At 41.2% G+C, this 16810-nt stretch overlaps 1 protein-coding gene across 4 annotated transcripts in view; it reads left to right on the top strand.

Moving 5' to 3' along the window:
* Positions 1-16810, top strand: part of pkn2a (protein kinase N2a) — a 29687-nt gene continuing 12877 nt past the window's right edge. For 2 of the 4 annotated variants that reach the window (XM_086042459.1, XM_086042456.1), the window contains exons 1-3: positions 1-291; positions 11245-11409; positions 11672-11807. In XM_086042459.1, the coding sequence (XP_085898585.1) occupies positions 151-291; positions 11245-11409; positions 11672-11807 (442 nt within the window). In that variant the 5' untranslated portion in view covers positions 1-150. Of the gene's footprint in view, positions 292-8506; positions 8724-11244; positions 11410-11671; positions 11808-16810 lie in introns of those variants that run through there. The other 2 variants (XM_086042460.1, XM_086042457.1) reach the window with 1 other exon arrangement.

Raw genomic sequence — 16810 nt, 5'->3', positions numbered from 1 at the left:
GCTTCTCTGGGCGGACGCTTCCACCCTTAACCACCGCCTCTTTCTCCAACTACACTGGGACAGGCTTTAGTCTTCACTTTTGTTTTTTTTTCAACTAGCGAGCACAGCGGCGCGGGCGTGCGAACAAGACAACCATGGGGAGATTATCTTATGCGAGATGACCGAAAATCGACGTTTGTGCTGGGAAACGTCCAACAAAAAAACTTGTTTTCGGAGTTCCACCTCCCCTCCTCTCTCCCCGTAGGATTTGATTCAAAGGCGACAAGCAAGATGGCTGCCGACTCCTTGCAGGTAGGAAAAGTTGACAACTGTTGACGAAAAAGTGAAATAAGTTACTCAGAGTTTGGGACAGAAAGCCAAGAGGCAAAGTTTGACTTCATTGTGGCTTTGTCAACGAAGCCAAGCAGTATGAGTATGAGGTGCGCCCAGAAAAGTTTGTCTGGTGGTGGGGAATGATCCTAGGATTTGAGGCCTGGGAAACAATTATCCAAACTTTACTACTTATCCATAAAATGTCCCACGTTTTAAACCAGTGACGTTATGTTCACTTCATGGCTATGATAGTAACTGTAAGGGTCACTGGTTCCACTCGAGTGGTGGTTAAACGTTAACTTGTAGGGATCTTGCTAACCTTAATGTTTTCCCGTCTTTTATTTGCTGTATTTAGCATTATTGATAAGCGGTTTGGATAATGGATGGATGGATGGACAATATCGTCAACTTGTCTTGTCTTTGCCACGCAAACTGCACACAACGCATGGACATGTCACTAAAAGGGTCACTGTTCCCTCCAATGGCGGTTAAACATTAATTTACAGGAATATTGTTAACATTAAGTCGTGTTTCCCTGTCTTTAGATTAGCTATATTTACATTGATGACAATATCGTGAACTTGTCTTGTCTTTACCACGCAAATTGTACACAACACATGGACAATGATGGTTAAACCTTAGCTTACATGATTTTGACAACATAAAAACATGTTGTACCGTCTATTTTTGCTACATTTAGTATAACTGGTAGTATCGTGCACTTGTGTTTTCTTTGCAATGTAAATCGTACACACCACATGGAGATGACCTGTGAAAGGGTGACGGCAACACACAGACAGCATGGACACATTGTAGGTGCACGTTGTTTCACAGGTATTCCCTCCCTCTTTCGTATTATTTAGTAATACAAAAAGCCATGAGTCACGATTGAATGTGGTTTCACTTGAGTGACGTCACACTCGGTTGGCTTTCTCATAATAATAAACTGCAGCTGTCGCATACATGATATATTAAATCTTGAGGGCACTTTGCTTTCAGTTTTTTTTTTTAGTTTTTCCTTGCCATCCTGTGGGGTTAGGATCGGGGGATGTTTTTAATATTTGTCAACTGTGGGAATGCGAAGCCCTAAAGAGACTCTTCTATATACTTTGACTTGACTTGACTTCAGGCGTTAGGAGATGACTAGATCGTTTATTAGTACTGCTATGACTATTTCATCAGAGCTGGGCATTCCGGCTATGTGACAGATCGGTCCGTCTATCCGCCCATGACGGACGCCCATTTTGTAGACAATAAACGAAAGACGAGAAACTTAAAAAAAAAAAAAATAGACGGACTAAGCATAGTAATAAACAAGTACAGACTATAAAGTGTTTTTTTGTTTTTTTTACTGTCAATTTCCCTACACACAATACCCATTTTGGTAACTTGTTTAAAAAAAACACACTTTTCTTGAACACAAGTATCATTCAAATTTAACATTAGCATAACAACGTATCATTAGTGACATTTTAACATCTAACTGCCTGTTTTACTAACAGTCTTGCCACACATCTGACTTAAATGTAGCCTGTAGCACAATGCATTGCAGATATGTGATGTCTCAGGCCGAACTGGGGCACTGTAAATAATCACATACTGTAGACGAGAGACATAATAATGCTCAGTTTTGACACTGAAAGAGCTTCTTATTTAACCATATGTTTATTATTTTGGTTGCAATTTACATTGTAGAACTGCAGTGCATCATACTGAACACTATTTTCACATTTTTGGTCACCTTGTAAACTAGATTTATTGTTATACTGTATACAGAAACGTTCTTATGAAACAACATTTTTAGTCAAATAAGTGACATAGTTGCTCATGTTCTCTTCGCTCATATTAAACCTTGTCCAAATTTGACGCACAGCTGACCATTAACATGGTTCAAGACCTGTAGGTGGCTAGATATTTGGATCTCTCTTGGTGTTTGTAACCATAGGAGAGCTGTCCATGGGATGGAAGGCAACTGAGATAGGCATCTTGTAGAAGGGAAGGCGCGAAGCATGAGCAGGGTAATGGCCTCAGCATTTCCACTGTCCTATTGTTTGAATGAATCACTTATTGTAGGACTTTTCCAGATTTTATGAACTACTTAGTCTCGGACCTAATATTGCCCTATGCCGAACAATCTCCTCTCATGTGCTTTAAACGATCAGTCGGGTTGGACACGTGCAGGTAACAGTTGTTGACCTTTTGTAAGAATGGTACCGTTCAGTACCCTTGGTAGCTGTCTGCGGCTCAGTTATAGCTGTATATTTTTAACAGCTGCTACAGCATGTGGCTGGTATTGTTTTCACTGTGTGCATGTGCTGATAGAGTCCAACAGTGACTTTTTATAATCTGCTGTGTCTATATTGTACCTCTATTTGTGCATTTGCATTGAATACATTGAAAGATACATTTGTGCGCATTTTCAGCTTTTTAAAACCTCAGGTTTTTTGGGGATGTGGATATTATTGGGTTTGCCACTTTTGGGGCATTTGACAAATAGTTTAAGAATATTACTGTATATCTGCATAAGGAACATAGTCTATCTAACTAATAGTAATATCTGTCTGTCCGTCTGTATGTCTTGTAAATAATAAAGAACATTTTGGGGTTGACTTCTGCTTTAAGCGACAGATATTTGAACACAAGCGGTGCAGCAGTACGTGTAGACAGACAATGTCACAACACTCACAGGCATATATTCTATATCTGCGAAAACCAACATATGATTAAATCCTACTGAATTTACTGTAGAAGTGTCGTCTTCATGTAATTATTATGCAAGTATTTTACTGCCCCCAAGGCGCACACACCAAAAGGAGCAGCTCAACAATGGGCATTAAAGCATGAAATTATGATGCACAAACCTTAATCTTTATTCCTGTATTTTTTGTGCAAAGTACAATACTATACAGTGCATTTTTTGTTGTTGTTAAAAAACACATTCCACATTTTTTAGGGTGGTTTTTGGGAGGCTAGCACAGATTAACGGCATTTCTGTGCCTTTCAGTGGCGAAGCTCACTTATGAATGTGGGCGCAGATTGAATTTTATTTAAATCAAGGCACCACTGTATTGTTAAAACCTTTCTTAGGCTTTCGTTTTTTGTCATTTTTAGTAATCCACATAACCTGTTCACTTAATGGTAGTGAAGAGGGCTCCAGACAACCTTTTTGTACTGGTTGCAATGGTGCTTCCAACTTTTTTTTATTTATTGCAGCAACGCGTAAGTTAGTTTCAACCAAATTTTTAAGCGCATTGCATTTACAGAGCTGCCACCTTACAGAAATTCACTTACTGAGCAATTTATCTGAATTTTCATCTTTAAAATTCTGTCAGGGATATTACAGTGGGACAGAGTGTGAGTTATATATATTTAATATTAATGCTTCAAAGAATAAATCACTCACGAAATGATTTACTTAGCAATAACATTTCAACAATGCACATTGCACACACATTTTGAAATAATTCCCAAACATTTTAACGCTACTGGCCATTTTCATGTGAAGGCATTTTCAAGGAGCAAAATAAAAACAAATGATTAAAAATGTCACTCACCATAGCTGCACTTGAGCGAGCCGTGGCCGTTTGTATTCCAACAAGTATTAATTACTATTATGACAGTACAACATAGTGTCAGTGTTTATCCATCCATCTTTCCATTTTCGGAACCACTTATCCTCAAATGGGTCACGACCGTGCCATAAAGTTGTCGCTTGTTGTTGTCTGCGCATATTGCACATAATAATCTGGCGATGGAACTTCACTTTGTGCCGCTGCCTTTGTTTCTCGTTGCATTGAAGCGTCAGGGATCTGAGCGTTTAGCCTGGTTTCCAAGATTAATAAAATGCAACAGCCCGGAAAATAGCGATTTCCCGCTAGTTTTCGTTCCATTTCACCCGTTTGTGTGTTATAGAGCTGGCGTTGGAGACCGAGAGGCTTGGCAGCGGAGGTTTGAGTGGCTAGCCGTTTGCTTAGCCATAGCTCGGCTCGGCCGCCCTGCTTTTGTTTACATTGCCTACTGCGCCCGCAATCCACGGAGATCCCGCTGGTTGGGCAATCTGGTCCAGGATGTTGAGACTGTGGTGAAAGTTGCTGAAATTTGTCAATTTGTACTGTAATCCAGTGTCTATTAAGTCCACACGATTAATAGTATCCAGCAGCGAGGGTAAAAGTACAGTTAAAACGGCACTGGATAAAACCAAACCGTGAGCATTTGGTATTGTTACAGCAGGTTTTATCTGATGAAAATTATTTAGGCCCGTGATAGGATTGTTACGAAAAAATATGGCCCGTGGCCAAACCAAGTTGCTGGAGAGCATGAAAAGTTGAAATCTGCACAAGCTGGTGAAGATGTGAGTCCCAGCTCTTTTCTTTTTTTTTTTTTTTTTTCTTGTTTAAACGTAGTTTATGTTGTTTGACAATTAAAACGAATACCTTTGTAGGTTTACAAGCTTTTTCAATTCCATCTTATCTGATTGGCCTTTCATGGATTTCCGTGCATTGTGGCACATTTAAAATAGGCCCTTCTGGGTGTCCTCACACTGTCCTGGTTCAAGCTGGGCAAATATGGGTATAGTGCAGAGCAAATAGGTTTCACAGGGTTGCAAGTATTTCTCCCGGAGGTTTGACCTCTATTTCACCGATGAGTCATCAGGAAGCTTCTTGACCAGGAAATATACAAAGTATAGTTTCCTTAAGTCGAGCAGCTTAAGGTTTCTTAATGGAATGTGAATAGGGCAGCTGCGCGTTCATCTGGCTTGAATCCAAAATGTTCCTGTATTGCTGTGGCATTAGGCTCTGGAACTAGTTTTCATTTATGCCGCTCAACTTTTTGTGATTGTACAGCTACAGCTGTCAGAAAACTTAGCTTCACCTTGTGTGCGTGTGAGAATCCCGCCTCCCACAATGGCAAGCAAGTTTACCGACAGGAGAGGGAAAGAAGCACTGTGACAGAATTTTGATAACATTTGTAAACACGCATAGAAATGGGAATTTATCGAGCCTGGAAATAACTTTCGGGACCATTTTATTTATTGAATTATAAGCCGATATAAAGGTCTGTCGACTTATCGCTCGATGAACAAAAATGAACTCAATCGTTTTTTGACTCAATAGTCATTTAGATGCGTGGTTTTTACATGCAGTGCGTTGTCAACATTTAGTCGCGCTGCTTTGTTCCCTCTCATGTCAGTAGAGGTGGGCGATATATATATCGTTATCATCGTCAATCTTGGTTTCACGATGTATAATTTTACATTATCGAGTATTAATACTGCCTCTGACTCGAGTCAGTCGACGGCCGCAAAGTATGAGGAAATGCTGAATACCAGTGTGCATTGACGGCAGAGGAGGAGGAAGCGATAATCATTCGTCGAATCAGGGGGCAGGGCCCGGTCACGTGACTCTGTCCGCACTGCAGCCAAGCTACGTTTCAAGTATGGAGGAGTGTCCAGCGGGGAATAATAGCAAGGCGCTACGCCCGCCAGGATCTTAAAAGAAACCTGGACTGTAATGACGTTTGTTCTATATGATTATTTTGTCCTTCGTAACATAACTATAAGATAACATTTTTGAAAATAATTTCTAATAGTACAATTACAAAACTTTGTTTGCATATACACTGCACACCACCGTTGTTGTTTACGTCGCGTTGTATTCCGGGTCGTGACATACTATGATTGTGTGCTGTTATTTTGTAGCAGTCACAGCAATCGGTTAGTAGCAATGAGCTCCTCTTTTGAGCCTTTTCAGTTTGAACCAGAGCATTGTCAAAGACATGAGAAACGTGAAGAAGCAGCCCGTGATGAAAATAGAGACGCATGGACGTGGGAAAGCTAGAGTTGGTCATTTTCAGACATGCATGTCTCTGTCTGAGTGGATGCATGTCATAAGCGGTGAACATTGTACACTTACAAACGTCAGGCTGCTTGACTGGGATTTAGCATTGTTTTTTTTTTTTTTTTTCTCCGTTGCGAATTCGGGGCCGGGGGTTGTCCGTAGCTGCAGCTACTGAAGAAGCATTGTCCAAGTACGTGTCCAACGCTTCATGTCTATATGCGCGGTTTTCACTCGTCACTCGTGGCCGTTTCGGCTCCTCGTGCGGAAATATGCTAGGCCCTGCATTTGTTTGTGTCTGTCATTATATAGCCAGATACTGTACCCTAATGAGCTGAGGGCGATTAAAGGCCTCGTATGCATCTGGGCTAAAATGACGAGAGCGCAGCCGTAGGTCTTTGGGCAGGGGGACTCAAACCGCATCCTCCCATTGTTTTCTTAACTTTATTTCTTTTGGATGGCCCTGGAGGCTTGCCTCGCTTTCTTTATTCCCCTGTGATTGAAAATGTCATCCAAAATCCACACAGCGTGGAATTTTGACTCCTTTTTGCTGATGCTATTAGTAGTTTGCATTTGTTTTGCTTTGCTCGGCAGGGGGCGACAACGTGGGCAGCAACCGTATCACGTCATCATCCCAGAATGCATTGGGCGTGCGAAAACATGGCGGCCGCTGAGTATCAAATTATGTTTGTAGACAAACAAGATTTTTTTAATTTATAAGAAATTATACATTTCTAACAATGTGTTTTAATAGCTGAGGTTAGTGGTTGTATTTTGAGACTCGTTTGTCATCATGATCAGGGTTCTTTTTAAAGAGGTTGTGGACCGGCACCAGATACCCCTTTCAAGTGCCAAAATTGACAGGTGTACCGAGTCTGTATCTCTCCAATGCAGTATCTCTGGAGCATTGAGAAAGATTACAGCTCGCTTGAAATCGCTCTAAATTCATATAAACACAGCAGTCTATGTGCACCATGTAAGAAATATTTCATAACTTAAGCTTTTATTTAGGAGAGTATTGATTAGAGCAGTTGGAAAACAACCTTTGTTGAGCCAAGGTACTTATTTTATATTGGATAAATATGACTGGTAACCAGCAAACACAAATATAAAAAAAGTATGAAGACTGAAATAATGATCTTGTACCAATTTAGTCACAAATAACTAGGGGTGGGATTCTTTGGGTACCTCACGATCCGATTCTGAGGCTCACGATTCGATTCAATTCCCACAGAGGCCTATGATTCGATTCAATTCCGATTCCGATGCATCACTACATTGGCTTACATTTTATAGTCTATGTAGTATATGTGAATCGAATTGAATCGATTTAGGAAATCTGAATTCATACCCAGCCCTATTAATAATCAGTTGTTACGTTCTACTTCTGGAAAATCATCACGTAGGAGTCAGGGCCTTACTCATGCTATGACAAAAAGCTTCGGGTGTACAAAAGCCCAAAAAGGTTGGGAACTGCTGCTCAACAGTATTATTCAGCCACACAGACAGTTCATTTGTTACGTGCGGCAATGACGTTTCGCTATCATTATTAGACATCTCCGTGAAATGAGATCGAGGAGCATCGTCTCATTTCTGACTACTTCCGCCTCGCTCCTCTGTTAATATGAGACGGTGTCACTCGACGTGTCTTGTGCACATCACGGACGCCTTCTTTTTACATTATAAATCACATTTGTTTTTTTTGTAATGTGAACAAGTACTTAAAAAGTTTGGCTTGAACAAAAACAAAAAAAAAATCCTAATTGTGTGAACGAAGCCTGAGAGCATTTCAGAAAAAGCACAAGAACTGCGAGTTTGTCAGCAAATGTCTGGGGATAGGTTCCATAGGTCAAAAAATAGAAATAGATTTATTTATGAATAGTAAACTGAATATGCCGTGATTGGCTGTATTATTGTGTTCATTTTTAGTGCTAGTACTTTTCCTATCCCTTCAAAAATGTTCATAAAACAATGAATTGATTAATATGCCCCACAGACAATGCCCATCGCTCGTTACAACTTGTTTTCAATGCACAACTTTATTTGCGCTGAAATTTGAGTCTGTGCTGGGATTTGAATGGCGCCCTTATCAGCAGAGTCAATTGTTATCGTCTGGGTGTAGTTTAAATAGTTGTTTGTAGTGTTTGTTCCTCTCCTGTACCACATAGGCGTGAGAGGCCGTGATGGATGGCCAATGTTATGTTTTTAACTTGGGTTAATTTTAGCCTCTGGAGTGAGATTAGGTCCCATTCCGGGCTGCTCTGACCTCACAGAGTGAGAAGCTAATAGGGATTTGGCCGTCGCCGCTCAGACGGTTTATCTTCCCCAGTTTATGTCACTGGCGCGTGTGAGAAAGACGGGAGAAATTCTGGTGGAGTGAATGAATGAGAGTGGCTTTGAATGGAGCATCTGCTTGCGGGGATCTCAGCTTCATAGTGAATGCCGTCTTCACGCTTCGCAATGGCAGAACTTCAGTGGGGCTCTTTTGACGACCAGTTAACTTGTCAGCATACCATGCCTGGCATGGTTTGGTTAGCTGATCTCGAGATGGAATTGGCTGAAGCTGATGATATTATGGTAAGGCTAAGATTTTTTTAACGATTGTCCCTTTGTATAAGCTCCTTTGAGTGTTGTCTGTCATTCAAAGACCTTGTTGCTTCGAAGATGCAAGAAATTGAAAGATTTTAGGGCTGCAGCTAACCATTAGAATAATCGATTCATCTGTGGGTTATTTTGGCAATTATTAAACGAATTAGTTAAAAAAATAATGTAAAAAGGGATGAATTTTTTTAATCGATTAGTTGTCAACAAATTAATTGTTGCACCTCAACAATATGTCATGTCAAAGTGTGACTATGCTTTATTTTTTTTTTCTCAGTATAAACTTCGTTAACCCTGTCAAGTTAATTAATCTGCTGTATTTTCTTACATTTGGTCATAGCACTGTCTTTTTTTATGATGGCATTTCATGGCATATTTAAGGAATTTGGGGTTCTGGTAAGCATCCAAATTTCTGAGTATTTGTGGTACTACTGTGTTAAAAATTCTTCCACTATTTTAAACACTACTTTGATCAGCTATAAAAGGGGTAATTATCAAATCAGTCAGCAGTGAAAATAAGCCTTATTTGCAGCCTCCGTATAATGGGATTGGCCAGTAGCACGTCACCACTGTTTTCACGATGACCTCTGACACTGGAATGGAAGTGCCTCCTAATCCTTCAATCACCAATGTGGAGGCTTCTAGAATGCAGGTCGATAGTGACTGAAAACACCGGTTTGCCTGCAGAATACTCATGTTGACAGTTATGGAGCTCTGACCCTCAAGTTTGATCTGATACAATTCTTGTCAGTCTTGTCTTGTCAGTACAGTGGTACCTCTACTTACGAACGTCTCTTCATGTGAAATTTTCAACTTACGAAACGCCTCAACAGGAAAATATTGCCTCTCGTTACGAAAGAAATTTCAGGATACGAAAGGTGAAAATACAGTGTGGGTTGCTACTCGCAGCTCCATAGTTTCCTGAACGCAACATACTCATAGCTGCTCTGCCATTGGCTATTACCTAGCATCTTCCTGGCACCCCATTGGCTAAGAGGGACTACTACCGTATGTGTCTATGTGTGTAGATAGACAGGTAGATTTGTGATAGATATGTCTATGCAGCGTCCTCGTCATTCGCCCCTCGGGCCATGAGGTGTTCCGATAGTTTTACGTGAATTAGAAATGAGGAAAAGAAAAAAAAGGAGAAAATTGTTGTTGTTTTTTGTCCATACAAACAAAGCTAGAGGTAATAGAAAAGTTGAAAAGGGGATGCGTTTGGTTGATCTCGCCAAAGAATATGACCGTAATGTATAGACAGTCGCCACGTTATTAAATCAGCAAAAACCACTTCTGAGAGAGAACATGAACCAAAGAGGGCAAAAAGCGATGAGGACAGCAATTAAAAGGTAAACGACCATCATTTTTATTCCTTACTCTATTCTTTGTTTTTTACATTATGCACAACTCTCATTTATTGTGAAATAATCTAATTGTAACATGTATTTGTTACATGTTTTCATGCATTTTTATGCTTTATAAAGCATTAATGTCTGAATATTGGGGGGCTTGGAACAGATTAGGGCATTTACATGGAAAACACGTCCCTACTTACAAAGTTTTCTCCTTAAGAAATTTCTTCCAGAACCAATTAATTTCGTAAGTAGAGGTACCACTGTACTCCTTTATCACAACGGCTTATCTCAAGACATTTATAAAGTGTTTGGAAAAGGGTAGTTGTATGTTAGAGTAGCAGCCAGGCAGACCTGGGTATAGTGGGGGAAAAAACTGTGGTGACTTGAATGGTGTGCTCTCTCCACATGGATCTGCTTCGGCTGTACGTCACAGTCTGGTAAAGAGCTCTGTGCCAAGTACAAAGCACTTCATCTAATCCCTGCATCTGATTGTTAAATTTACACCCACGAGCCGGCTAACACGGCAATGTTGTCACAACCCGGTTTGAATAATTGGCAATTTGTTCAGCTTTCACTTGACCACTTATTTTAAGCATGAGGGAGGGGTAAAAACTATTTCAAATATCGTTATTTATATGGTCTTGCTTTTTTAGCGTATCGTCGCTGTCCTGTGAAAAACACGTATGACTAATTTTGTCACTTTGGAAAAAAAGATTCATGTTAATGCGATGTCTGTTACACGGAAACGCCATTAACGTAAAAATAAAAAAATGGACATAAGTGTTTTTCACAGGACACCGACGATGCGTTGACCTATTACAGGTGGGTCTGCATGGAACATATCCCCCGCGAAAAACGGGGGTTCACCGTGCTACCTTCTCAGCCAACTTTCCATTCTTGTGGAGCCAATACCATGCGGGTGCCAACAGCCACATGCTGGGATGTAAATACAAGAGACATTGTTCTTTTCCTCATTGTCGTTGTTTGTCAGCATGTGTCAATTCACTTGATGCGTGAGCTGTGGTCCGTGTTTCTCGGTTTCCTGCGCTACTATTTTGAACTGCGAAATGAGGGACCTAGAACAATTTCTTTATTATTTATTTATTGCCACTCATCTCCTTCCTTCTCGTCTCTCCTCGTAGGGGGATGCCAGGGGCCACCTGGTGTCAGAGCGGCTTGGCCTTGGCAACAATCTGGACCTGTCAGATACCATGGTCCAACAGAAACTGGAAGAGATCAAGGAGCAGATTCGGCGCGAGATCCGAAAAGAGCTTAAGATCAAAGAAGGTGCAGAGAATCTGCGCAAGGTACGGTTGCTGTCAACAGGCTCTGCATCTATTTTTAACACAACCAAAAATATTAACTTATCCCAAACTGTAGGGATATTAGACATTCAGCATGTAGTGGCTAGTTGGGCATGCCCATTAAAAAGTTTAGTCACAGTAAGTTCACCTATAAAGGTTATAGGGCATCCTTAAATTTCAGATAAGTCAAATATGCCGTATGAAGTTCTGCGTACGAGATGCCTGTAGACTTTGTCACGACTGGACTCTTGCCAATTCTCCTCAGGTCACAACAGACAAGAAGAGCCTGGCTTATGTCGACAACATGCTGAAAAAATCTAACAAGAAGGTTGAGGAGCTTCACCAGGAGCTACAGGAGCTCAACGCCCACATTGTGGTTAAAGACCCTGAAGAACTGCAAGGTAACTAAAGCAAACGCTGTTCCCGCTCGGTGCAAAGAGTTGTTCGGCTTTACACAATCGCTATTTTGGAGCCGATCACCCATCGGCGAGAAAAACGATGACGATCACCAATTCGATCAGAAGTTGGACCAGCCAATACAGTCTTTTTAAACAACGTATTTAGTGTACAGTTGAGCCTTGCTAAGCCAAAACATGTATAATTGACACCCATTGAAATGTATTGGAAAAAATATGTAGTATTTTTTTTTTTTTTAATGTTGTGGGGGGAATTTAATTTGAAATAAAACTATGGCAGCACAGAACGTGAAAGTGAATATGTGATTGTTTGCTGTAATGTCTGATTTTGCTGATCCAATCAATTTATGACATTACAACCGATCAGTGATTTGGCATAAAAATGCGAAATATCTGCCGATTCGCTCCGGCCTCTTAAGGCCCTGATAGACCAAACCGATGTCCGAGGTTGTGAAGCGTCGTGGCGTCTGAATGCGCTGTCTGATTGGTGTAGTGACCACCGTCGTAGCGTCGGTCCCTGTCAGGAAGCGTCCGGTGGCCGTTTACGCATGTTGAATCGGCGCCGTGAGTCGTGACATTTGGTCACTCTGATTGGCTGTTAGCTAGCAAATCAGCGCTCGGAGCACCAATAGTGAGTGACAAATGCAGATAAACAGTGAGCACGCCTTTGCTGCCTTAATCTTCGTACAAGAGCGAGGGTTGACAATTTAAGTATTTTACGATACCGTGTCAAGAACGTGAGAGTTTACTTCGCGTGGGTGTTCATCGTGAGCTAAGAATATAGCTGAATACATTGTTTACGTTTTTATAATCCGCCCCTGGCCAATAGCTTTCCGGTTGGATTTTTCTAACCATGAGAAATAGTGCCTACCGCCGCCGATGGTATGGAAGGGTATTACATCTTACGAATGCGCAGAAGGTACTTTAATGGTCAGCGTCGCTGTCTGTCGTTGCGGTGTGCTTTGCCAGCGTGACGTGCCGACAGCCGGCCGGGCGCCACAGGGGGTAAGCGTCTGTCACAGTTGGCCTATGTAGGCCTTTAGATTTGTGTAAAGTCCAATAGTGATTAGTGAGTGAGACAGTTTTACCCCCTTTAATTTTAATAGACCCTAAAATAATAAATGCAGATGTGTTAAGCAGCTCTGGCTGAAAGGACTGGAGGGTGGCCAACTCAAGACCTGAGAAAAATGGGAAATTGGCCTTGTGGCTGGGAGAGTTGCAAGTTACTGTAGCTTCTTGAGTTCACCCGACATGCCCCTGATGAACCCTGGGGATACTTTTTTCTTTTTTTTTTTTTTTTTTTTGTGTGTGCGTGTGCAGCCCCCGCTCAAATATCTCTCCAATAGTTCATGTTTATTTTTTACCCTTCTATAAGCATGTATAACAAATTGATGAATTACTCATGAGGCACAAACCGTTTAATTCTTTTAACTGTTTAATTTTAGTTAAATGTCTTTTTTTTTTTTTTTAAATAAAAACATATTTTTATAAGGTACAGTATTATAGACTGCGATTTTCAAAAATTACGTTTTTTAATTTCGGGCGAGGCTGGAATGGATCAATGGCATTTCCATTCAATGGGGAAAGATGTTTTGAGATACGAGCACGGTTGTGTAACGAACGACTCTCATCTCTCCAGGCGCCACTCTGTTTAGTTTTTGTAGTTTACACAATGTGCCTCAATTTATCTTCTTGCTTCAGAGTGTGGCCAGTCTGTTACTTCATTAGCAACAAAGTGTGCCTTATTACCAGGTACTTGAACGCCAAGTCTCATGAAGTAAGTAATTCTCACAGCGTCGTGTCAGAACACCGCAGTATCAACATCAGCACATACGCGTACACGCACAACCCCAGTCGGCCTTTGGAGGTGACTCACTCTCGAGAGACTGACATTGTCGCATTCCACATTCCAGCGACAGTTACAATGAGATGACGATTGTTCCCTTCCAAAGCTGTTGAAAGCTGGCTCCCGTGCCTCTGTCAACAACAGCGAAAGTCCCAAAGGGTCAACCGCAACAGCGGCGTTTGTTCAGCGCGCTCGCTTTACACCGGCGGACGCACGAGGCAGTTGTCCAGAGGGGAGTGATCGCATGGATGGTGTTTGTCTGCCTGACGGTGTTGATATCGCCGGTTCGGTTGACGTTAGGAAGTAAACGAAGAGGGCCGTGTGTTTTGAGGGGTGGGGGGTGGGGGGGGGGGGCAGCGTTGTCTTGGTAAATGGTTACCTTGAGTGGGACCAAATTGAGCCTGACTCTGTGACCCTCTGGCTGATGAACAAGGTCTTTCTTTCGTTCTGTGTGACACGTCACCACCGGAATGTCGCTGACCATGGTGAAATGACGGGAGAGCTGGGAATTTAGTGCGTCTCGGCCCTGCGGTCATGGGACAAGCTCTTGACATGCGGTGTACTCTTGAACAGCACTTGTTTCTCAAATTAGTAAGAAACGGCATGCGGTCAGAATGGGCGGCTTTTGTTGCTTGACAAGGCTGGGGGTGGGGCGGCTGTTTTCTTATCTTTTCTGCCCGGTTTAGGTCGCAAACAAAATCTGTCAGGCGCTGATGCAGGGTCACCATCAGCATTGGAAATGCCATTATGTTCCGCTCACACAAAATCGTGTTGTAATGTGTTTTTAATAAGAAAAATAGAACTCTAAGGTCAGGCTGAACAATTGTCAATAATGTCATTGCGATTATATTTCTTCACTTCAGTATTGTGATTTAACGTGACATTATTCTTTCAAGCTCCTCTTCCCGTGTTTTTTTAAGAAACACAAGCAATAAATTAATCTGTGTTGCAATAAACAATATCAGATTTATTACACATACTGTAAATGCTTTGGTCTTATAGGTTCCTTTAAGATAAACGCAAGTGAACCATGAATTAATATCAAAGTCGGGTTATCAACGTCAATTAGAGTTGTTAACTTAAAGCGGAAGTCAACCGAAACATATTTTTTTCAAGAACATGTTCCCAGCAGGCCCACTAATTGAAACACAGCGTTCTGGTTAATTCTGCGTTTGTGGAATATAAATTAAGCAGCAAAATGCACTAGTTTTTCGCCAACCAATCACGGCTCAGATTCAGAAAACAGGTCAGCCGTGATTGGTCGTTGTGAGCAGTTGCGATGTCATTTTCAGTCGACAGAAGACAAAATGGCCGCCCCCAGAGATGGCGAAAAACGAGTGCATTTTCCTGCTTAACTTTGTTCCACAAACGCAAAATTAATCAGAATGTTGTGTTTCAACTATTGGGCCTGCTTTGAACATATTTTTGAAAAGAATAATGTGTCTCTATTGTGTCAGCAGTGAGTTTATATAAGCATTTTTTAACATTGAAGAATGACGTTACACTATAACGTCTTGCATAGGAATTAAATAAACACAAAGAAAGAAGTATTTTATAAAGTTCCATATTGATACTTACACAGTGTGAAACATGGGCGTGTTTGGATAAACATGCGTCACTAATTCGCTTGTGTCTAAAGAAAGACAATTAGCTACCCGCTGCTGCTGCTGCTGCTACCTGCTGGTATGGAAGAGTACTACAATGTAGTAAAGACAGGATTACGCTGCCAGGCGCTACACCCCACAGGCGCACAAATTAGATAATTTCCCACGGCACACCTGACAATATCTCATCAGCTGTCCAGCGGTGACATCATCCCCGCAGCTATTCAGTAGCTCACTGTTTTGTCCTGCCGTCCAGCGGGGGCTGAACTGCATTAAGAAGGAGGAGAAAATTCTCAACTTGATTCAACCTTGACCGGATCAACCCCACTTCCACTTCCTCTCTGAGGGAGAGAGAGAGAAACAGCCAACTTGGACAGCACTTCTGCACGTGCTTGGCTGGCTTTTGGCATTTATCTTCAAGGTTGACATCACACTGATTTAGTGTTGACTGACTTTATTGGACACCAGGAAAGCAAACAGAATGAGGAGGTAATACATCACAAGGCTTGCTGTGATATGAAGATGTAGTCAGTGACAAACTCTTCTGAACTGGAGCCAAAGTTTTCCCTAGTTATGTTACTGACTCTGTATTAATTGACTCATTTGGATCTTCAGTTATAAGAAGCACATGGCTCCTTTGAGCAATGATTCTCAAACAGTGTGCCGTGGCACATTAGTGTGCCGTGGGAGATCATCAGGTGTGCCGTGGGAAATTATCCAATGTCACATATTTTCTAATAATTTTTTTTTCGTTGCTAATTTATTTACGCCAAACACGTACAGTTAACAGGCAAAACAAGGAAATCTTCTTCCACTAGATGACAGAAAGTACTGACCCTTGTATAGCCACTTTTTGTCAATCATTTTGCTAAGTGGTGTGCGGTGAGATTTTTTTTTTTTTCTCCAATGTGAAATATGTGCCTTGGCTCAATAAAGGTTGCAAATCACTGCATTTGAGGTATTCAAAGCACTCACTGTTTTTATGAGTGAATGAAGAGCAGACATGCTGACTGGTTCATTTATTATTTACTTGCTGGTTTATTATTTCAATTTCTGCTTAAAACATGTCCAGTATCATGGCTAGGTGTTTTTACTGAGGGAAAAAAAAAAACAGTTAAACAGCAGTTTTTACATGGGGTCTCCGTTGTATAATACAATGGGCACAGAAAGTCAAACTGAACTTGCAATTCATGTCTGGAGAAGTCTGGCCGGTTTTCTCGTGCATGTTTGTGTGCAAGTGTGTGTAAGGACATGTTCTTCTCTATCTGGGAAAAGGTTTCCATGCCTCTTTCAAGTACACCAGTGAAAACGTATCCTTTGGATATTTTTCAATTGTTGACAGATTTCGAGGAGTTTTCATCTGATGTGTTACACTCTGGGTTTAGTCTGCTCAAAGTTCCTGTCGTGATTCAAACAAGCTTGCTTACAAAACATTTCACCCTCTGACATTATGACATGTTATGAAAATTGAAATTTCTTGTCTTCCTTCTGTTCTGAATCGTAATGTTATTGCAACAGTGTTGTCTTTGTTCTTAGAA

This window comes from Filicampus tigris, chromosome 10 (assembly GCF_054856515.1).
Source record: "Filicampus tigris isolate MCC_2025a chromosome 10, RoL_Ftig_1.0, whole genome shotgun sequence".
In the NCBI taxonomy this organism is placed as follows: Eukaryota; Metazoa; Chordata; class Actinopteri; order Syngnathiformes; family Syngnathidae; genus Filicampus; species Filicampus tigris.
Note: the sequence above shows the minus strand (reverse complement) of the source record. Positions and strands in the feature narration are given on the sequence as shown.